This window comes from Chionomys nivalis, chromosome 5, assembly GCF_950005125.1.
Source record: "Chionomys nivalis chromosome 5, mChiNiv1.1, whole genome shotgun sequence".
NCBI classification, from domain to species: domain Eukaryota; kingdom Metazoa; phylum Chordata; class Mammalia; order Rodentia; family Cricetidae; genus Chionomys; species Chionomys nivalis.
This window is the reverse complement of record NC_080090.1, coordinates 87465230-87488687: the sequence shown is the minus strand read 5'-3', so window position 1 is coordinate 87488687 and position 23458 is coordinate 87465230. Positions and strand designations below refer to the sequence as shown.

The 23458-nt window shown below is 45.2% G+C and overlaps 1 protein-coding gene across 1 annotated transcript; it reads left to right on the top strand.

Annotated features, from left to right (window-relative positions):
* Positions 1–13954: 13954 nt before the first annotated feature.
* Positions 13955–22879, top strand: Avpr1b (arginine vasopressin receptor 1B). The gene is made up of 2 exons (XM_057770804.1): positions 13955–14894; positions 22545–22879. The coding sequence occupies exons 1-2, from the start codon at positions 13955–13957 to the stop codon at positions 22877–22879; spliced, it is 1275 nt and encodes a 424-aa protein (XP_057626787.1).
* Positions 22880–23458: the final 579 nt, after the last annotated feature.

Genomic DNA, 23458 nt, shown 5'->3' with positions numbered 1-23458 from the left:
ATGAACCAACGAAACATTTAATCATGGGATTCTTTTATGAAAGAAGTTGCCTACTGGATTTGGTTTTAGCATGTTTTTGGTTTTCGCATGTATCTTTTTGCTGTTATTGTTTTGCATTGCTGTTGTGTTGTTTTTGTTTTGTTTTTGAGACAGGGTCTAGCACAGACAAGGCTGATGTGGAACCCTTGATCTTCCTGTCTCCATTTCTTAGTTTGCTAGGATTGCAGGTGTGATTCTTGGCACAAGAAGTAGAATATTTTAATGTGGTCAGGACCTAAGTGAAAGAGTTGAGTTGTTCCTACATTAATTCCTCTGTATTTTGTCTTCTCTGAGATTTTACTCCCCATTTCTTCTCATAAGTAACTTGTAGGTAATTTTGTTCTGAAGTTAATGCATTTGTCTTGGCTATATTTCTATTGCAATGATAAAGACCATGACAAAAAGCAACTTAGAAGGGGTATGGTTTATTTGGCATACATATTCCAATTGACCATAACATGCCATGAAGAGAAGTCAGGGGAGGAACTCAAAGCAGGACCCTGGAGGCAGGAGCTGGAGCGGAGACCACGGAGGATGCTGCTTCCTGGCTTGCTCCCCATGGCTTGCTCAGTTTGCTTTCTTATAGCAGGCAGCGGGGCCCTTCCATATCAAATATCAATCAAGACAACCAGCTTATCTACAAGCCAGTCTGGTGGGGTCATTTTCTCAACTGAGAGCGCCACTTCTCAGATGACTCTTGCTTGTGTGAAGCCAACACAGCATTCAGAAGAGAAAAGAAGAGGGTGCTTCTAAACCAACAGCACTGGGCACCTGGAGATTGTCAAGAAGCAAATTTGAAGGTGAATTATATAACCAGTGGAGTTTAATGAAAATATTTAGACTTCTGCCTCACTTACCATCCAGTACAGAATACCCAAAAGATAGTACAATGGAAAAAGTTCTAGGTACTAATTTCCTATGTGATACTCACTTTTTAAACAGAAAGGGGAGCCAGAGACAGTAGACAGTGCAGAGACCAGCTGTGAGGCAGTGATGGTATGCATCTCACGGAGCACTTGCTATGTCCTATGTCCCACTAGGCACCAAATATACATAATCTCTTCAGTGACCTGAGAGTTGGTATTAAATGTCCCCGTTTTATAGATAAAGAAACCGTCTGCCTGCTTTCCATTACCTCACAATGACTCAAGCAAGAGGGTAGAACAACAAAAAGATAGCCAAAGCCAACATCTCAGCTACTGTGTCTGGACAACTCCAGAAGAATGCACTTAAGAGATAAGGGGAAGCTTAAACAGAAGGATCTTCCTAAATAAGTAGGAATTATCCTTCTGTGCCCAAGTGCTTGTGGGAGACTTGCCACATAGAAATAAACACCTTCAACTGTTGTAGAATATTATTTTTTTTTAAAGATTTATTTATTATGTATACAACATTCCTTCCATGTATGCTTGCATGCTAGAAGAGGGCGCCAGATCTCATTGTAGATGGCTGTGAGCCACCATGTGGTTGCTGGGAATTGAACTCAGGACCTCTGGAAGAACAGTCAGTGCTCTTAACCTCTGAGCCATCTCTCCAGCCCTAGAATATTATTTTAAGATGTATTACATTTGTTTATGCTGTGGAACATTTGTTTAATGATGCAAAGATGTGTTGCATTCTTTTCTGTTGCATTTGTTTAACTCAGTGAAGCTGTGTTACTTTGCCTGCCTAAAACACCTGATGGTCTAGTGAAGAGCTGAACAGCCAATAGCAAGGCAGGAGCTAGGATATGTGGGGCTGGCAGGCAGAAAGAATAAATAGAAGGCAAAGTCTGGAAGGAGAGAGGAAGGAGCAAGAAAAGATCAAGGAGCAAGAAAAGAAGGGGTCAGCCACCCAGCCACACGGCCAGCCATGGAGTAAGAGTGAAAGTAAGATTCATAGAAGTAAAAAAATAAAAAAGCCCAGAGGCAAAAGGTAGACAGAATGATTTAAGAAAAACTGGCTAGAAACAACTCAAGCTAAGATCAGGCTTGTGGTGCAGCAACTCGGCAGCAGGGCGGACCACGCCTCTAAGTCTCTCTTGTTATTATGTTTAAAACTCCTTGGGTCAAAAATCGTGGCTTTTCCATACAACATGTGACCGCTGCCATTTTGACTGAGGTCAGGTGACCTTACTACCATCTTAACTGATGAGGTCAGGTGACTTCACCACCATCTTAACTGAGAGCCAGGTCAGGTGATCAAGTTCTGCCATCTTTACTGAGGTATTCCCTGTCTGGTTCCCTGGTGCTCACTCTGTTACATGTGTGTTTTGCACAGTGGCATGCCTTTGGTAGGGCCCACCAAGAGTAATCACTTCACCCAGTTCCTGTTCACCGTGTGTGTATGTGTGTGTGTGTGTGTGTGTATGTGTGCATAATGTAACTTAAATATGCCTATGTTTACTGTTAAATGTTATAATTGTCTGTTCATTGTGTCTCATTCCAGACTACAAAGCTTTAAGTCTCATGTTTTAAATTGGTATGTACTTTTAAGGCTCTTACATAAAATACTATATATTTAATCCAACCCTGATTTAAAATATATTAAGATGTTCTCTACTATTGTCAGTTCTGCTGTTAACCTTCTATTGCAAGCAGTTTTTCTTCTTTCTGTCTTTTTATGAGTGTAAATCTTACCTGTTAAGTTGAAAGTCAGTACAGTCAAGCTCAGACCCAGCTCTCCAGGCTGATTCTATACTGTAGTTATACATGATAAACAGCCCTCAACTGCTCAGAGATCTGGGGAATATGGCATTTAAATATTTAATTATTAAAAAAAAAGACTTTTCATAACAAAAAGAGACAGGTTGGCTCCTGGCATTTGGGCATCTTCTGTCATGATGGTGGTCAATCCCGGCTGCTGACCGGCTTGGAGACTGGAATCTATTCCATGACTTCCCCTGTAGGTGCTGAATCTAGAATTAGAGCCACTCCTTGGGCTATGGGCTTTTGTTATTGTTGTTGTTGTTTGTTTGTTTGATTGATTTTTGTTTTTTCTTTTTTTCTCTTTTTTTCATCTTCTGGGGATAATATTTAGCCTTAACATCTTCACATGGGTCATGATATTTTAGATTGTGCCGTCACAGAATCATGACAGAAATTCTACAGAGGTCTTAGAGCCCAGTTATCCAACCCCCTCATTTCCCTAAGAGGAAACTAAGGCCAGGGTGGCAAGGTGACTTCACTAAGAGTTATCAGTAATACAAGAAGAGAACTCGGCCGGGCGGTGGTGGCGCACGCCTTTAATCCCAGCAGAGACAGGCGGATCTCTGTGAGTTCGAGGCCAGCCTGGTCTACAAGAGCTAGTTCCAGGACAGGCTCCGTAGCTACAGAGAAGAGAACTCAGGTTTCCTGACTTCAAGCTTGGGGTTTTTCTTGTCTTTCATCCATCTATTCTTCCAACACTTGCTGAGTCACTATGAGCCAGGGTTTGTACTAAGCCGGGGACACATAGACTATTGGGCTGTTCCACACACAGCACACACATGAATGAACTGCCTGAATCTATTAACACAGACAGGCACTGATGCAGAGATGAGTGCAATGGATGGTTACTACTGGAGCTGTCCTCTGTCCCTCCTCCCAAACTGGCTGAAACACTTGCCATGCGGCCTGAGCATGAGCATGTTGAGAACATGGCTCGGGTGAGAGGCAGGCAGAAGAAAGAACAATAGCTCTTGTCCAAGCAAGTGTACCTGGGAACAAGCTTCCTTTTTAAGGATGAATTTTGAGACTATATTCTCATTTGTTTTGTTTTTTAATTTTATTTTTTCTGTTTGCGTGTGTGATTGTTTTGCCTCTATGTATGCCGGTGCATCATGCCTGAGAAGGCAGGAATAGGGCTTCAGATCCTCTGGAACGGGAATTACAGATGAGCTGCCATGTGGATGCTGGGAATTGAACCCGGGTCCTCCGAAAGACCAGCCAGTGCTCTTAACTGCTGAGCCACCTTGAGAGTGCATGCTGCATGAGGGAGGGAACACTGAGGTGGAATACAGAGTGGAGCCTCTCCAGCCTGCTGGGCCCTCGCCCTCAGCCTCTGCTGCTCAGCAGTTTTGCATCTCACCCAGCCCTCTCCCCACCTGAGGCTTCGCTCCAGGGCACAGCATCTCAGTTAAGGCTGCTATGTTAAGTAGGAGACACATCCTCTGGGAGGTAGAAAGCTATGCTGTGTATCTGTCCCCTGTGAATCATGGTCCTTTGCAATGAGGGGACAGAGGCACAGCTCCAGGCTATCACCCTCTACAGACTGAAGAATTCTCCCAGTCTTTTCGGGATGGAAACTCTGTCAAAACTGGGATTTGTGGCTTCAGTACTGAAGAGTATGGGGACTAGCCGGTATGATGGATCAGGTTTGGGATTTTATTAGAAGCCATGTAACAGACTTAAGCTTGAGGAGAAGGAGAGTGGAAAGGAGAGAGGGAGGAAAGGGAGTGGGAGAGTGGAGACAAGAAATTAGAGCCTCAGAGCACGGATGTGGGCTTTTCTAAGAGAGAATCCGACAGAATATGACATACCCAAATGTGGGTGTGGTTTCCTTAAGAGAGAGCTCTAATGAATTACTGCGTTGGCATTAGCCATGGAAGCCACTTTTGTGGCTCTCATGTTACTTCTAAAAAGGTTGCAATGAAACCCTTCATTTTTCTCTATTTTGAAAAGTGAGGTAAAAAGCGCCAGAGATACCTTGACTGGGACTATAATCTTATAAAGCAAACAGAGAAGTCACTAAGTTTGCAAAAGCAGTTTAGTACGTAACACATCCTTTCCCTGCCCGTGGAATTTCCCATGAGATTCCTAGAAAATTGCGGCTTTAAGGCGGGGAAGGGAGGACGCCTGGCTGAAGCAGTTGTCTTGTCGGTTATCCTGGAATTCTCGATTTTTTTTTCCCTAGTGACGCTTTAGTTGGATTTCTCCCTTCCTTATGTTCCACCCATTTTCCCTAACCTACCCCAACTTCTCTAAACATCAAAGAAACTTACTAGAGATCTCTGTTTGCTTGCTTGTGTGAGCCAGGGCTAACCCTGTGGAAACTGTTCAGCATGCTTCCTTCCTCAGATCTGTGACCCAGGCAGGGCAGGACCCAGCAAGACTGGCGTTCATCTCTGACCATATTGCTAACTGCCTGCTGTTGGATGCCAGCTTCCTGCACCTACATTTCTCACAGCTACACACTTCAGAGCTGTGTGGCCAGATGCCAGACTTTGTACTAAACACTAATAAATATCTAAAAGTTTTCAATTAAAAATATTTTTTAAAGTTTTGAATTGAGAATGTTCCCAGAAGCCATAGATTATTAAGCAAAAATTCCAGTGCCAAGTGTAGGATACCTCCCTACTAATTGTTGGTCAGGGAGGTCCCAGGAGACCCCAAAGTAAAATAGGCCACAGCCATTGGCCTTGATTGCCTACCAGAATTAGATGGCAGGACTCCATTGCTGAACACCCTGCATACTTTAGTCACCAGCCATTGACAGTCAAGCCAGAGCTGGAAGCTTTGCTATACAGGCTCTTGGGGCAGAGTGTGGAAATGGGAGGGAGACAGCTGTTACACCCAGTTGTGAGCCTGTGAGCTACAATAATGGCCCGCCAGGCAAGATGTGATCATTGGTACAACGGTGGCCTGAGTATTAGCGGGGTAACCAACTGGATTGGATTTGAGTCCTGGTTCCTAGGGAGTAATTCATGCCTGTTACTAAATACTGGTCAAGAGCCTGTGACTAGGGAGCTCATAGGCTCTGTGGAAACTTATTGCTATTGTTTTGCCAATCAGACATGTTGGCAAACTACCTTCTCAACACACACACACATACACACGTACACGCATATATGTATGTATTGAGAATAGTATTGCTCTCAGTATTTATCAAGAAAGTTTTTTCAGATTAAAATATTTATTTTTAATTGTTTTTATTGAGCTATATACTTTTCTCCCCTCCCCTTCTACCCTCTCCCATAATCCCCACACTCCCAATTTACTCAGAGATCTTGTCTTTTTCTACTTCCCATGTAGATTAGATCCATGTATGCCTCTCTTATGGTCCTCATTGTTGTCTAGGTTCTCTGGATTGTGAATTGTAGGCTGTTCTTTGAGTTATGTCTAAAAGTCACTTATGAATGCGCACATATTATATTTTTCTTTCTGGGTCTGGGTTACCTCACTCACTATGACGTTTTCTAGATCTGTCCATTTGCCCGCAAAATTTCAAAAAGTCATTATTATTATTATTATTATTATTATTATTATGCTGGTTGTGGTGGCACACGCCAGTTTTAGGATTTGCTGAAGGAGGCGGAGGCATCAAGAAAGATTTTTATTGCAGCAGATGGCAGTTAATGCAGAGACTCATAACTGATCAAAGTACCAAGAATAAGTGACAATGGAGCTCTTGGCTTTAAATGCGACACCCCCTAGATGGCTGAGGGAGCATTGTGGAAGAAGGGGCAGGAAGAATGCAAGAGTCAGAGGATGGAGAAGTGTGTGAGCGAAATATCTCTTCTGCACATGACCTGACACTTACGTTCATGACCTCAGGACAGCCGTGGTCACTGCACAAGACTGGGCCATCAACAATCAACATTTCCTCATGGGTGGGAGAGAGGGTAATGAGGCCCCACCCCTTGAGGAACGATTTTGATAGATGTTGAAGGAAGGGTTACCTTTTCTTTGATGCTGTAGCCACTGGAAAGTTGTTGATACTCCAGGAAATGACCCCTCCCATGCTCATGCCAGCAGCCATAATTAAATTCAGTGGCCCTCACATATACACACACACACACACAAACACACATACACACAATGAGAAAGACACACACACACACACACACACAGTGGGAACAACACACCCAGAGATCAAAGTTCTAGGGGAAAGGATTCAGTGGTGAGGAAGGGAAGAAAAAGAGAGAGGTGGGGGTGAGGTAAAACAATCTAAAATTGATTATATACATGTATGAAACTTTCAAAGAAAAAATTAAACAGTTTCAGAAGCCAAGAATGAAGATAATGCATAGATGATGGGAATCTCCACAGCATTACACAACGTGGTTTCTTCAGCAGCAAAACTGGAGGGCACAGAAACTGCGAAAGGATGGGCATGAGCACAAAAACAGACAAGCATTGCGCTTACTGGAATTTGAACTCAGACTGTTAGAAATTTTAAGACAGTAGAATATTTTGACTAGACAAATATTTGATAAGAGAATGAGTTATTAATAGTTTCAGAGGCCCAGATAACTAGTTTTTATTATTTATTGTTATATTATTGTATGGTATGTGCATATGTGTGGGTCCAGGCATGCACATGCTATGGTGTACATGTAGATGTCAGAGGACAAGTGTTAGCATTCAGCATTTAGCATCCCTTCAACTGTGGGATCTGAACTCGGGTGATCAGGTCTCTGTGACAAGCACCTTTACTAATTGAACCAATTACTAGTCCGTGGTGATTAATTGTATATATCAACAAGAATGGACATCGAGTGTCCAGATATTTAGTCCAACATTCCGAATTTGTCTGTGAGGGTGTTTGGGCATGAGAGTAGCAGCTACAGTCTACAGTAGGCTGAATAATGCAGATTTCCCTCGCTGACTGTGGATGGCACACTTCGGCCTACAGAACATAGACGTCATCTTTCCTGAAAGATCAGGGAACTGGTTGTGCCTTACTGCTTGAATTGTGGACTTCCTCTTTCCCTACTGTTAGACCCCGACTGAAAAGCAGCTCTGTGTTTTAGGCCGGTGGGCTTTTCAGACTGGAGTGTATTGTGTAGCCTTCAGGCCCAGACACAGCAGTTCTGGATCTCCAGCTTGGGGTGCATTTGGTTACAGTGCTGTGCTTTGTTTTTGTTTCTAGTTCTGGGATCTGACCTAGAGTCTCATACATGTTAAGTAAGTGCTCTCCCTAGAGCCACACTCCTAGACACACTAACTGCAGATCTGTAGATCCTGGGATTTCTCGGCCTCCTTAGGCATACAGTTGAGTCTTATAAATCCCTAGTACCCTTTCCACCTGTCTACTTCTCCTGTCTTTTCCCTTCCTGTCTCTATAACCACACCCATACCACTCTTAGTGTTTCTCTGAAGATCCCCGACTAATATAGGGATGATAATATGTCACCAATATATATTAACAATAATAATTATATTATTATAGATATTAACAAATAAAATGATGTCTGATGTTTGCTTCAAAATAATACTGGAGTGAAGACTGGAAAAAGATTTAGATGAAACCAGCCAGGCAGTGGTGGCACACACCTTTAATCCCAGCACTCAGGAGGCAGAGGCAGGCAGATCTGGGTGAGTTCAAGGCCAGCCTGGTCTACAAGAACTAGCTCTAAAGCTACAGAGAAACCCTGTCTCGGAAAAAAAAAAAAAAAAAAAAGATTTAGATGAAACCAAATTGTCTATCTACTGATTACTACAACAGCTAAGAAATGGAAACAGGATTTCCATGCTATGCTCTCTAGTTCTGAATATGATTCAATGTTTCTTTAATAAAATATTTAGGTGTAAGGAAAGAATTGCCTCCAGTGGTTAAATAAAACGGAGGCAATCGGGGAGGCGACTTTGATTAGTGACAACTTTTGTTGACTCCCTTGACCAGTGGATGTAGGTAAAAAAATAATTCATCTTAAAATCTGTAACTGAAGAAAAGCTACAGAACCCGATGCTTCAGGACAGAATTTAGATTCTTTAGAAATATCAGTGATTCCTGCTCTTTAGCACTGGACTGGGATCTCAGCTTTAGCAATAGGATAAGAAAAAGAAACATGAGCTAAACTGAGACTAGATAGCCAAATTAATGTTGTTGCAAACAATATTACGTGCCTAGACAGTTTACACACTATAGAAAACCTGCTATAGAGGCTGAAGAGATGACTCAGAGGTTAAGAGCACTGGCTGCTCTTCCAGAGGTCCTGACTACAATTCTCAGCAACCACATGGTGGCTCACAACCATCTGTAATGAGATCTGGTGCTCTCTTCTGGTGTGCAGGCAGATCACTGTATAATAAAAAAATTAAAATGTTAATAAAAGAAAATCTGCTATATATAGGAACATGATACAAAACCCAGTACTGTTTCCACCTACCAGCAACAACCAACCAGTCAGTCAATAAGAGACACAGTAGATCACAGCGATGTGCATAGTGGCAGGAGAAACTGTAAGGCAGATTGAATCAAATCCCACAGGGTGGAAAAAGACTTTCATGAAGAAAGATATGGAGCATTATTGAATTATTGAAGGATGTTAAGCCTAGTTAAAACCATACATAATGCTACTTCTTTCCCCAAATCCAATGTTTCTGACCTAAGTTCAGCAGAGATTTCTGTGGAATTGGACAGACTGACAAAGATTATAGTTTTCAAAGTTTTGAGAAACAGCTTGAGAAGAACAAGAGAGAGAGGGGCCAGAGAGGTGGCTAGTGGTTAAGAGGACTCGCTGCTCTTGCAGACGACCTGGGCCACAGAGGTGGCTCAGGTTAATAAGACTTACTGCTCTCGCAGAGGATCTGAGTCTGATTCCTATCACTCAATCCTTGGCCCACAACCACCTGCGTGCAACTCCAGCTCTTGGGGTATCCAAGGCTTCTGGCCTCGGAGGGCATTGTGCTCACATGCGCATATCCCCCAACAGACGCACACATATACATACCATTAAAAAAAATAACATATATTTAAAAGTTTTTAAAGGAACATGAGGTAGACTTGCTTTTGTTTTATATTACATTGAAGTTTATTTTCAAATAGTAAAATATTAGAACAGGGATTTAAAAAATAGTGGACCATACCAGATAGGAATCCTAGAAATAGTCCCAACAAAAACTTTAAAATTTGGTAATTATCGGGCGGTGGTGGCGCACGCCTTTAATCCCAGCACTTGGGAGGCAGAGGCAGGCGGATCTCTGTGAGTTCGAGACCAGCCTGGTCTACAAGAGCTAGTTCCAGGACAGGCTCCAAAACCACAGAGAAACCCTGTCTCGAAAAACTAAAAAAAAAAAAAAAAAAAAAAAAAAAAAAAAAAAATTTGGTAATTATTCAGGTAATAGATTGCTAAAAATGGACTACTCAATAAATGGAGTAATCGATGTTCCCTGGGAGGAAAATGAAGCTAGAGACTTACTTCACACAGGGGGAAAATTCCATAGAGTTTCAAACCTAAAAGTGAGAAACAATGCTAGGGCAGAGGGTGGGAAAGGGGTGATCACTGAAGGAAGGAATCTCTCTCTCCTGAAAGTAGAGACCACAGAACACAAAAGGTTGAAATAAGAAAAGACACCAACTAAATCCTAATTATGTTTCTATGTAGTAAATGACCCCACTTTAGGTTAAGAGATGAGTCAGAGAGCCTAGCTTGTATTTGCAACATGTCATAATGCATAAAAGACCCGTCTCAGAACATGCAGAAAGACTTGCAAAGTGACAAATCACACCAGAAGTGGTACAGAGGGTGTGAACGATTAATAAAAGAGGAAACCAAGACAAGTAGAAGAGTGGGAAGAGCCTCAAAACCAATCATAATCAGAGAACGACAAAACCAGAAGGAAGGGCCATGTCATGCAGATCAAGCTGACAAAAATGGAAAAGTCTACCCATGAGAAGACAGGAAAACTAACATGCAGCTAGTGGAGCAGCTAGTTCAGAGACAAACGTGCAGGGTGTGGCTTGTCTCTTTAAAAATTCATTCGTAGCTGGGAGTGATGGTGCACGCTTTTAGTCCCAGCACTCAGGAGGCAGAGGCAGAAGGATTTCTGTGAGTTTGAGGCCAGCCTGGTCTATAGAGAGAGTTCAGAACAGTTAGAGCTCCATAGTGAGACCCTGTTTCAAAAAAGCAGAACAACAACAAGAACATTCACTGTATGAATACTAGCTATTCACCTGAGAGATACCCTGATGAGCCGGGCTGTGGTGGCGCACGCCTTTAATCTCAGCACTTGGGAGGCAGAGACAGGCGGATCTCTGTGAGTTTGAGACTAGCCTGGTCTACAAGAGCTAGTTCCAGGACAGGCTCCAAAACCACAGAGAAACCCTGTCTCGAAAATCAAAAAAAAAAACAAAAACAAAACAAAACAAAAAAAAACAAAAAAACCAAACAACAACAACAAAAAAGAAACCCTGATGAATTGACACAGCAAATAAAAAAATCTTGGGATGACTTCAATTATGAAAACCTAGTTCTAAAAAGAATAAAAAGCAGTTTGCTTTCATTTTAAATATCGTGTAGTAAAGTCAATTAACTACATTTATATCACCTATCAGCATGGCAACCTCAAAAACAACAGAACTGAAAACTCAAGGTCCAGAGCCAGTGGCGGTGGAACACACCTCTAATCCCAGCACCTGGGCAGAAGAGGCAGAAGCAGCAAGAGTTTGAGGTGGGGCCCCTGAGAAAGCTTGGTGGGTAAAGAAACCTATTGCCGGGATTGATGACCTAAGGGGTTCCCAAGGTAGAAGACGAAAACTGGCTCTCTGAAGTTATTCTCTGAATTCCACATGTATACACACACACACACAGACACACAGACACACACACACAGACACACACACACACCTAAACAGTTCAAAGTTATATTTAACTATATAGGGGATTTCAAGTCTCAAAAACCTTGTCTCAAAGCAAAAAATATTCCACCCCCAAGAGAAACAAAACCAAGAAAGCAAGTTCAAAGATGGTACACATGGTTTGCTGTCGTCTTTATTGTATTTTAAAAGCAGATATCAATTTGGAAGACTCTACTCAAAACAGTGTGGAAATGAATGATTGGAGGCACTCTGTGAGACTCATGTCTGTAGTCCCAGCCTTGGGGAGCTGGGGCGGGCCGATTCTGAATGGCAGGGCAGTCTCTTTACACAGTGAAGTCCTGTTTTGAAAAGAAAAGTGAATCTTTGGGAGCAAGAAGCAATGCCGTGTGCAGGAAGAGCACACATTTGGAAATCTGGGTATACTTTCTAGAGAGGATTAGATTTTTTTTAATGAAGAGTACTGGAGTGTGTTTGCACAGAGGTAGGAATGAAACGGCGGGGAGAATGAAAATAAGGGGTTCACAAAGAGCAAAATTCTGGAAAACGTGGAAGGTTGGGCAGCAAAGCACACGCTGAAGAATTTGTGAGATGTACAGCAGGTTTGACAACCTAGGAAAGATACAAACTGGATGTGTGGGTGGGTGGTTTAGCCAAGGGGCTTGAATCAGCTTTGACTAAAAAGCAAGTTAAGCGGACCTGCAATCACAGAGCTTGCTCTTCCTGAAGCTTGGATCATACATTGCAGCTCTTCATGAATTCTAACCTACCTAGTGAGTCCCAACAGTGTAAAATTCCAGAAGACAAAGTGAATTTCCCAACCTACACCGTTTGATGCCTGCTCCACCGAGCTGTAGACTTTTTCGGGGCCAGATGGTATTTGTTTGCGATCAGTAGCCGCCTCTCAGAGAGCTCACATCAGATCAGTGTTGGTGAAGATAATGTATTCGCTTCTGCTGTGGCGCAGAACATAGGCACGCTGGTCTGTTCTGGTTCTGCGCTGCTGATGACTGTAACCTTCTAAGTAAGTGACAGAATTTCTAAGTCGCTGTGCTTCTGCCTCACAGGGTGGTTAACGGCACGCTTAGCTCGTGAAATGTATCCCCAGAGAGGCCAAAGGTTCAGACTTACCCTGGAGATGCATACTCTACTTGGAATTTCTCCTGTCATCTGCTCTGATGGCCCTAAGCTCCCATGTCTACCTCCTTCCCCCACCTCACCCCCATTCCCACCCCACATCCCTCTCAATCACAAATGTCTTCACTTTTTTTTTTCTTCAAAGAGCCAAGTGTCCATCCAAAGACAAATGGCTGTCACATCTGGTTCCCCAACGTCAGTTTCTTTAGGACATGTTTCTTAGTAATCCCTGAAGATTTGTTTGGGAAGAGAGGCCATCTAAGTTTCTCCTCCTCTCCCCTCCCCTCCCCTCCTCTCCCCTCCCCTCCCCTCCCCTCCCCTCCCCTCCCCTCCTCCCCCCCTCCCTCCCTCCCCCCCCCTCTCTCTCTCTCTCTCTCTCTCTCTCTCTCTCTCTCTCACACACACACACACACACACACACAAATGTGCAAGCATACACACCCATCTCGAAGGTGCAGCTGTCTGGATAGAGTCGAGGGGCCAAGATGCCAACATAGATGGGTTTCTTTGCTACTCAACGAATCCCGGCTGCAGGTGAGAGTTTGCTTCTCCCTTCCACACTCTGTTCCCTGATCCTCCTCCGCCAATCCCACCCAGCTCCTCAGCCCCTCCCCTCAGTACCCTTGTCTGAAGGGTGCCACTGAGTCTCACCCCACCCTCCTCTGCGGGAGCCAACCGGCAAGCGGCAGTTCTGGACTAGAAAGCCAAGCACATAAAAAACCGCTCTGGACTGCCGTGTCTGCTGGGCTGGTGCTTGCGCTCCTCCGGTGAGAGTCAGAGCGCCTACTGCGCGCAGCTTAGCTGGGGTTTCCAGTTCCTGCAGGCAACGCCCAAGGTCCTGGACTGCGCCTTCGAGGACATCCACTCTCTCCACTTTCAGAAAAGTTTGGACAAAGTGAATTCGGGTTGAATTTGGGAGATGGCAGCGGCGCCCTCTGCTTCCTTCCTCTGTGCCACCTTTCAGAAGCCCCCACCTCCAACCCCCTCCATCCTTGCCGCACTGACACCCAGCTCCCAGACCCTCCTTTTCTTTCCGTGATTCCCTGACCTCGGTGGGGGTTGGGGACGTCAGTTTTGTTTCCTGCTGGTTTCATTCTCCTCCCTGTTCCTGTCTACTGAACTTCACCCATTTCCAAGCCCTCACCCCGCCACTCTCCCCTCCTTTTCTCCCCATCTCTACAGCTTTCTCTCCCACTCCATTTTATCTATCCAGCTTCTTACTGCACCCACATGGTCCCTCCCTCCACCTTCCTAATCTTCTCTCCCTCAAATCCTGACCATGGATTCTGAATCTTCTTGGTCTGCCACTCTCTCCCCCGGGGGCACTCTGTCTGTCCCCAATGCTACCATACCCTGGCTGGGCAGGGATGAAGAGCTAGCCAAAGTGGAGATTGGTATCTTAGCTACTGTCCTGGTTCTGGCCACAGGGGGCAACCTGGCTGTACTGCTGACACTGGGCTGCCAGGGCCGCAAGCGTTCCCGCATGCACCTGTTTGTGCTGCACTTGGCCCTGACTGACCTGGGCGTGGCGCTTTTCCAGGTACTGCCTCAGTTGCTCTGGGATATCACCTACCGCTTCCAGGGCTCTGACCTCCTCTGCCGGGCCGTCAAGTATCTGCAGGTGCTCAGCATGTTTGCTTCCACTTACATGCTGCTGGCCATGACGCTGGACCGGTACCTGGCTGTCTGCCACCCCCTTCGCAGCCTCCAGCAACCCAGTCATTCCACCTACCCTCTCATTGCTGCCCCCTGGCTGCTGGCTGCCATCCTCAGCCTCCCTCAAATTTTCATTTTTTCTCTGCGAGAGGTGATCCAGGGCTCAGGGGTGTTGGACTGCTGGGCAGATTTCTACTTTTCTTGGGGGCCACGGGCCTACATCACCTGGACCACCATGGCCATCTTTGTGCTACCTGTGGTCATGCTCACAGCCTGTTACAGCCTCATTTGCTGTGAGATCTACAAGAACCTTAAAGTAAAGACACAGGCTGGCAGGGAGGAAAGAAAGGGCTGGAGGACTTGGGACAAGTCCTCATCTTCTGCCCCTGCTGCGGCCACTAGAAGGCTGCCGTCCCGGGTCAGCAGCATCAGCACCATCTCCAGGGCAAAGATCCGAACTGTGAAGATGACCTTTGTCATTGTGCTGGCCTATATCGCTTGCTGGGCACCCTTCTTCAGTGTCCAGATGTGGTCTGTGTGGGATGAGGATGCCCCTAATGAAGGCAAGTATGCGGTTTGTGTGAGGTGGTGAGGGAGGACAGTGGGATTAGGTAAGGACCACAGTCCCTCCCGGGGCCAGGCAGGGCACAAATGAATAGAATAACTAAGAAAGTTGATGCTTGTTTATCTTAGAGCATGCCCTGCTGCTATAACAAATACCTACCTAACATTTACAGCAAAGAGGCTTATTTCTCACTGTCCTAGAAGCTGGGAAGATTGGGAGGGTTCTTCTTATAAGTGGGGACTCTGACAATTTCCGGGGAGGTGAAGGACACCTCCTGAAAGTGACCAACCTAGCTTTTCTCATGGACATACTCTTATGGTAACATTTTTTTTTCTTGAAAATCCCATTAATCTATTAATCTGCAAGCCCCTATAGTCTAATCCATTCCCAAAGGTCTCACCTCAAAATAGTATTGGCATGTGATTTTGAGGGCTCTGTTTCTAAGACATGAATTCTGGGGGCAGAACTTCAAACCAGTCCTGCCTCATGTGGTCCCATCCAGCCCACAAAGGCCGTGTGAGTGGGTATCAATTATGTGGAATTTCTTGAATTTTAAATTTTGCTTACTTATTTAACAATTTAAAAATACGATGTGATGCTAGCGAAAGATAGCCTTTGTTCTGGAACAAGGCAGAAATCAATGTGGCCTCTGCGGGGAGGAGAGGTTTTGGTAGATTTGCTTAGCCAACTTCTGGTCGCTACATGGCCTTTAGATCAGAGACTTACCAGAGCTGAAAGGGAGTTTCGTTTCAAACAATCTGGTCCAGGATGGCAAAGTATGGGACTGTCTTCTCTCTTAGTGCACTTCCCTTCTGTGTCTGGACATATCCCTGTGACCTTTCTCAGTAGCCCTTTCCAAAGAGTTCGGGCTGGCAACTTCAACTCCTTCATTATGTCACTGAGGAAAGGGAGGCTCAGAAAGGAAGAGTCTGTGACTCGGCAAAGGAAAGGGGAGAAGCCCAGTCTTACAGCTCTTTGTCTTTCTCCTTTAACCCATTGCTTGCTTACAACGCTGGTTCTTCACTTGGCTCTACATGTGAACCTGCATGGTGTTATGGAGTAGCTTTCTCTACAGAAGAGAGGTTTTTTTCTTACCTCAAAAACAAAATGAGACTCTCCAAGAAGACAGCTCTGCATGGTGACAGGGAATGATGCACACAGCAACCGCCCGAGCTTCAAATGCTGCAGGTGGCTCAGGCTGACCTTGGGACTCACTGTGTAACCCAGGTTGAACTTTTGATCCTCCGCCCCTATCTCCTGAGTGTTGGGATTGCAGATTGTAACACCATGGTTGGTTCTGTCTCCCTTCTTGACTGTCCCCTGGACATTAGTCTAGACACAAAGGTATTTGCAAGTGTTTCTGTAAGCAACGAGCATATTAAACCCAACTTACTATGAAGGCTCCTCCTGTTCTAGCCAAGGAGAGACTAGTAGAAAGGGCTTCTTGGTACCAAGTATGTGAACCTGTGTGGTGTTTCAGAGTGACCTTCTCTACAGTACATCTGAACAACCCAGAACTCAGAGAAGCCTTAAAGATACTCTGGTCTAAAATGCCACTGCTAGTAGGTGATAGAGCCAGGACTTAATTCAGGGGTTTTATGGGCCAGCTTCGTCTGTTACATGACTTTTCTCCAACAATTACAGTCTGGCCAGTGACAACAAGGCTGGAATAGTTATTTGCCCTTGTTTGAAGGATGTGTGGGAGGATGGATTCTGTTTTCTCCATTAGGTAGTGCGGTTTTTTTCCTGTTTGCCTGCAGGACCCATCGTTATTGTGAGCCTGTCCCCAATACACTGTGTGCACAGAGAGTGATTGCCCGTGGCCGAGGGCCTCTCAGAACCAGTGCAGGGAGAGAGCAGGGTCTTACAATCCACTCTCAGAGACACGAAAGCTCCATGGAGGCTGATCACTGCCTGACAGTTATGTGTTCAGTACACCCCATTCCCCCGTGTTTCCCCATGTCTTCTTGCCCTTGTGGGCTATATTCTGCCTGGACTGGGTGTGGGAGATCTTCCCACAAGGGCTGAGAAGCAGAGCCTCCATGGAGTCTGATGCTTCTCCCTGGCACATTCCCAGCCCCTACACTTGCCCAGCTCAGCTGAACCAGACCAAAACATGCTTTCTAAGGTGTGGAATATGTGCACCTAAGCCAAAGGCTTTGGCTTCTGTCCCTAGGACTTGTGTCTTTTATCAAATGTTCCCACCCTATGCCCTCTTTATTTTTGTCCCTACCTTGAGCGCACATCTGAGGGGATTATTCCTGATTGGCAGAAGCTTTGTTATGGCCTGCAGGGTAAACACATGAGCTAGACCATGGAGGTTGGTTAGTGATGGAAGCTCTGGTGGGGTCCGGGATCTCCACTTTAGAGACAGAAGGATGGAGCAATGGTCCTTGTTGACTGTGCTGGAAGAACAGGAAAGTCTGCTTGTGAGCTTCCTCCCAGGCCCGGCCTTGCTTTCAGAGATTCTCAACCTCTGTGAAGAAGCTACTAGTGGGCCAGCTGTGCCGCTGCACAGATGTGTCTGGCAGGAGACCAGGGCCATCAGTTCCGCATTCCTGCTCGGGAGAAGTGTTTCATTAAATCTCCAGGAAGACATTTGTATGTGGAAGAGATCCTAGTGGAATTTTTCACCTGTTCATTTTGCCTGACTAAGAAACGTTTTCCCCCATGAGAGAGTAGATTCCGAGAGGCCATCTGAGAACAAGACCCAGATGCAAGCAGATGCTTTGTGCCTAGCAGCTGTCCCTGCTGGACTTGGAGATGGTGGTCACCTAAGACCATCAGAAAACACAAGTATTTTCATTACAAATAACAACAGCAACATAACAGGAATGAAGCAACAATAAAAGTAAATTTATGGTTGGGGGGTCACCACGGCATGAGGAACTGTATTAAAGGGTCCGAGCATCAGGAAGGTTGAGAACGGCTGAATTAGATGAAGATTGTTTGCCTGACTGGCAGATAAAAATGGCTGAAGTTACCCAGGGGAGAGCTGACTGTCTTTGGAATGATACGTTTTACCTTACCATATCTGTGGGTCAGGAATTTACACTCCATTTTGTTGGGTCCTGTGACTCAGAGTCTCTCACAGGGAAGCAGTCATGGTGTCAGCCAGGTCTATCATCATCTGAGGGTTCACCCAGGAGAAAATCCCCTTTTAAGTGTGCTGGTGTGTGGGCTGGCTGGCAGGCCTCAGTGCATAGGCTGGCCACATGCATTGGTTCCTTGCCGTGAAGGCCTCTCCACAGGCCTTCTTGTAGCATGGCAGTTGGTTTCTCCATGTAGTGAAGTTTTAGAAGTTTTATCCCAAGGTCTGCTGGTCTATTGCTTTGGACCAGAGGAGAAGGAGAATATGGTGACCAGAGCATATGACAAGAATGCTCTCTAGGAAATCGAAAGACCAAAACCACTCGTTGTTGTTATTGTTGTTTTGGTTTTTCGAGACAGGGTTTCTCTGTGTAGCCCTGGTGGTCATGGAATTCACTCTGTATGTAGACCAGGCCGGCCCCACACTCAGAGATCCACCTGCCCCTGCCTCCCACGTGCTTGGGGTCAAAGGTGTGCACCACCATTCCTGGCTTCAAACCCACTCCCAATACTTTCCTACTATCGCTGCTCAGCAAGCATCAAATTAGTTTACCTTTGTATTTCATTGGATTGGAATGTTTGATTTTTAAAATTTTTTATTTGAGTCACTGACTTGAGTTTCATACTGAAAATAATCAGGGTTGGGTGTAGGTGGAGACTACTTGTTCATTCCCGGCTGCCCAGACCCAAATAATCATGCAGAAACTATATTACTTACAACACTGCTTGGCCTATTAGCTCAGGCTTCTTATTAACTAACATCTTAAATTAACCTATTTCTGTTAATCTGTGTATCACCACAAGGCCGTGGCCTACCGGAATAGTTCAGGTATTCCGGCATCTTTCTCCTTCGGTAGCTATACGGTGTCTCTTTGACTCTACCTACTCTCTCTATGTATCTCTATTTGGAGTTCCCTCCTGGCTTTATTCTGCCCTGCCATAGGCCAAAGTAGCTTCTTTATTAACCAATTGTTATAAAACATATTCACAGCATACAGAGGGGAATCCCACATCAGTTGGGGAGGTGGCTCAGGGGGTAAAGTGTTTGCATGCCAACCTGAGGAGCTGAATTCGGGTCTCCAGCATCCATGTAAAAAGTCTAGTGTGCTAGTGGGATCCAGTTCTGGAACAGGAAGTGCCTGAAGGCTTCCGTTCGAGTCTAGGCTGTCCAAGTCTAGCCAATAAGTGGGCTCTGAACTCAATCGGATGTCCTGTCTCGAAAAATAAAAAATAGTAAGGTAGATAGTCATAGAGGCAGACACCTCACATGAACCTCTGACCTTCCCACATGCATATACAAACATGTACACCTGTATGCACATATGCACACAATATATACCACATATACATACATCAAAAAGACATTAAAATAATTATGTTGTTGAATACATTTTGGCCTGGAATTGTTAGACTAGAATTTCCAACAAATTCTGGAATGGCCCTATATATTCTTCTGTCATTTTATGCCACATAGTCTTACAAAGTGACAGTCTCAGCATCGACTATTATAAATCTGAAATATAATCAACTCTGAAAAACATTGAAAATGCTTTGTGTTCTTCAATATCAAATACTTGGCTAGGATCTGCTTATATGAAAATTAACAAGCACATCTGTCCCATTGTGCATGAAAACTCGGTTTCGTCTTTAATAAATGCAGAGCAAAAACTGCTTCAAAATAAATTTCTTGAACCACAAAGAGCAGGAGCTCTGACTTAGGGAAGAGAAGCCCAGAAAATTTACACTGTAATTTCAGTGACAGACATTTTGAAGAGCAAAGAACGTGGGGAAACCAGACCCCCCCCCCAAAAAAAAGATCCATAGCAGTTACAGAGAGAGGAAAGATGCTGGGAAGATCCCCTCTTCTTGGCAGCCATAAGATAACATTTTAGAGACCTCTGCTGTTTTGGTGACTTGGTGGCCTCAGATCCTCTGTGAACTATATGCTCAGGAAATTCAGAGCAGGGGCCGGGAGTTTATATGCTGAACCCAGTCAGCAGAATACCTCCAGAGTGTAAGAAAGAAACTAAATCAAAAGCACACGGTGTTCATGGTCAGTGATGTAGAAACCTAGCCAGAGCTAGAATCTGCAGAGGACGTAAACCTTGGCTCCAAGCAGCACTTCAAGCATTGGGAATGGGACCCATTCAAGCCTGGTATGGGGCCAGTGTTGACGACTGCACTCCTGAAGGGACTCCCCCAAGGATGACCGGCATCTGAGATGCAGCCAGTGAAGAGCCACATACTGACTGAACTGAGAGTCGGTAACCTGATCATCCGAAGAGCTCCCAAAGCTGAGAACAGCATCCACAGCACAGAGCTCCACCCTGAAGTATCCCTGAAGAATCCCCCAGCATCTGTGACCTTACACAATTTGTGAGGGGATTCCAGGCTTCTGGGAGTCAGGGAAGGATTGCCAAGAGGCTTGAGACCAAGCAAACAGGTCAGCCCGTGTTCATACTCTGCGCCCCCACGCAGCTTGCTCCCTTTCACATCCCGTATTTAATACCCAGTGCCAGTTTACCAGGCCAGCTGCACCCTGCGCTGCTCTTGTTCTCTCCCTACCCGCTCCTCTTTCTCTAAGCACACAGGCTGGCCAGGGTGGGAGGGCTTCTGTGTCTCTGTCCTCTGTGAGCTGGGGTGGTTCCAGGTTAGCCGCATTTCCTTACCTTTCTCTTCCCGTTCCAACTTTAGCCCAAACCACCCACCTCAGCCCGACCCCACACCTTTGTCGCTCCTGCCCCCTCCTATCTATATTTCCCTCCTCTACTTTCTTCATCCACCCAGCACTTGTCTTACGGTTTTTCTTTCCTACCCATACACACACTGATAAATTCATGCTTACAGTACTATCAATTCTTTTTTATTATCTATAATTATTGATACCTAGGAAGTGATTGTTGTTTAACTACGACTATATTTTCAGAGTGGGCCCATTCCTTGACAACATTGTTTTTACAGCTCCCATTCCACTCTCAGGGGAGATGGCTCCTGGCGCCCTGAAGTCTAATAGAGGAAAACGATGCCTCAACCCCACTCTCAGCATCTTCTCTGAACACTGTAAATACTTCTACTGAAAGAATAAGAGTGAATTGTTATTATTATTATTATTATTATTATTATTATTATTATTATTATTATTATTTTGGTTCGTGTCCTGGAACTAGCTCTTGTAGACCAGGCTGGCCTCGAACTCACAGAGATCCTCCTGCCTCTGCCTCCCGAGTGCAGGGATTAAAGGCGTGCGCCACCACCGCCCGACTAAGAGTGATTTTTTTTTTTTTGGCTTTTCGAGTAAGAGTGAATTTTTGAAATCCAACCAATGACCTAACCCCAGATGCGCAAGTCCCAACCCCAAAGCATAAGAAACATGAAAAGCCAAGGAGACCGAATTAGACAAAAATCCCATGCAAAGAATTTGAAGGAATAATTTTAATCCTAGAGAGCACAAACGCCCACGTGAGTTTCAGGAGAACACAAAGAGCTGAAGGAAATCAATACAAGATGTGAAAGAGACCAAAATATTGAAAAAACATAAACTGAATATTGGAAATTAAATACTAGTAAGTCAACAGGAAAGTCTGTGGAAGGCCTCAGCCAAAGGGCAGATCATGAGAAGAACAAAGTCTCAGAGTTTGGAGACAAGATGGAGGAGCTGGAACAACCAATGGCAAAGGTAAATCAGTAAGGAAGTGGGAGCAGAACATTTGAGACCTAAGGGATCCCCTGACCTAATCTACAAACCATGGGCATAAAAGGAAGAGAGAAAAAGTCATCCTCAAAGGCATAGAAAACATTCCCAATAAAGCCAAGGCTTCAGAACTCACCTATCTGAGGGAGTTGCCTGCCCCGGTAAAGGAAGAATTTAAGACACCAAATAAGACCAGAAAAGATCTTCCCCACATTGTATTATAGAGTACCTGGGAAGCAGCAAGAGAAAAACATCAAGTCACACAGAAAGACAAGCCCGTCAGAGCAACAGGCTAAAGGAACCCATGCCCTCCAGGCTACAGTAGACGCTGAAAGAATTCTTCATATCAAAGAGAAAAATACAATGACTGTGATTTAGATCAGTAAATGTTCCATTTGTCTACCTGTATACCCAAGGAAGCATACATTTTTCTTGGGAGAAAAGGGACCACAGAGAAAGTTTCATAAGGCCGCGTTAAGTTTGTGGCTGAACCAGGCTCCAGAGTGAGGCCAGATCAAAAGAAAAGGAAGGAGAGAAGGCTCAAATTAGAGATTCGTGGTCCAGATTTTAAAGCAAAACCTTTTTCTTCTGTTTGGACCCGTCCTACCCAGGCAGTGTTTACACTTCTAAATTGAACTTGAACCAAACCTTATCACTACAGTCACAAATCAAACGAAACTGGGCCAGTGAGACTGGGACTCGGGAGTTAAAGGTCAAACCTGAACTGTGCTCTCTGGTTATAGAACACCAAGTGAACCTTTTCCCCATCTGGGACTCCATGTCTTCATCTGGAGACCCAGCCTCTGTCCTGTGCCCCCCGACCCTTGAGCTGTCATTCTAAGACATTTTGTGCTTCTCTCTCTGCAGATTCCACCAATGTGGCTTTCACCATCTCCATGCTTCTGGGCAACCTCAGCAGCTGCTGCAACCCCTGGATCTACATGGGCTTCAACAGCCACCTGCTGCCACGTTCCCTGAGTCACCGTGTCTGCTGCAGGGGTTCCCAGCCCCGGGTGCACAGGCAACTCTCCAACAGCAGCCTTGCTAGCCGCCGCACGACACTGCTGACCCACTCTGGTGGTCCCTCTACCCTCCGTCTCAGCCTTAACCTCAGCCTCCATGCAAAGCCCAGGCCTGCCGAATCACCGAAGGGTTTAGAGCAGAGGGATGGAGAAGCCATCGTGGAGACCAGCATCTTTTAGAGAGGACTCCCTGGAACCCGGCTCTGCACATTTCAGGCATTGGGAATGAGGAAGAAAAGGGTTGGCGGTGGTACTGAGCAGAGCCTAGTTTGAAGCAACCTAAAGAGGCTAGAATGGCTGCCACTACCCTAGGTGTCATGGCAGCCTCTAGTGAGCACTGGTCATTCTCTTTCAGTTTTAGATTGCTGGAAACCAGGCGGGTCAAATTCCCTGTTTCTTTCACGTTCATAACGGTACCCACAAACATACCCAACTGGTGGATATAGAGCTCTAGATGGCGCTATCAGCTCAGAGGCTTGCCTTATGACTTGGCTAACTGTCCCCATTCTAACCTGACTGGTACATCTCAGTGCCACCAGGAGAGGAGAGAAGAGATTATTAGAAGAACAGGTGTGTGGGACTTCCAGCTATACCCATCTGTCTACAGAAATGAGGCAGTCTGATGGTGACGTGGGGCCTCGTACCCGATGGTGATGATTTGGAACTGATACCAAGTAGGAGTGAAGTAAATGGTAGCTCTTCTCCTGCCACTAGATGGGTGGCCTGGGGACACATCATGGGTTCTCAGTGGTATGGCCC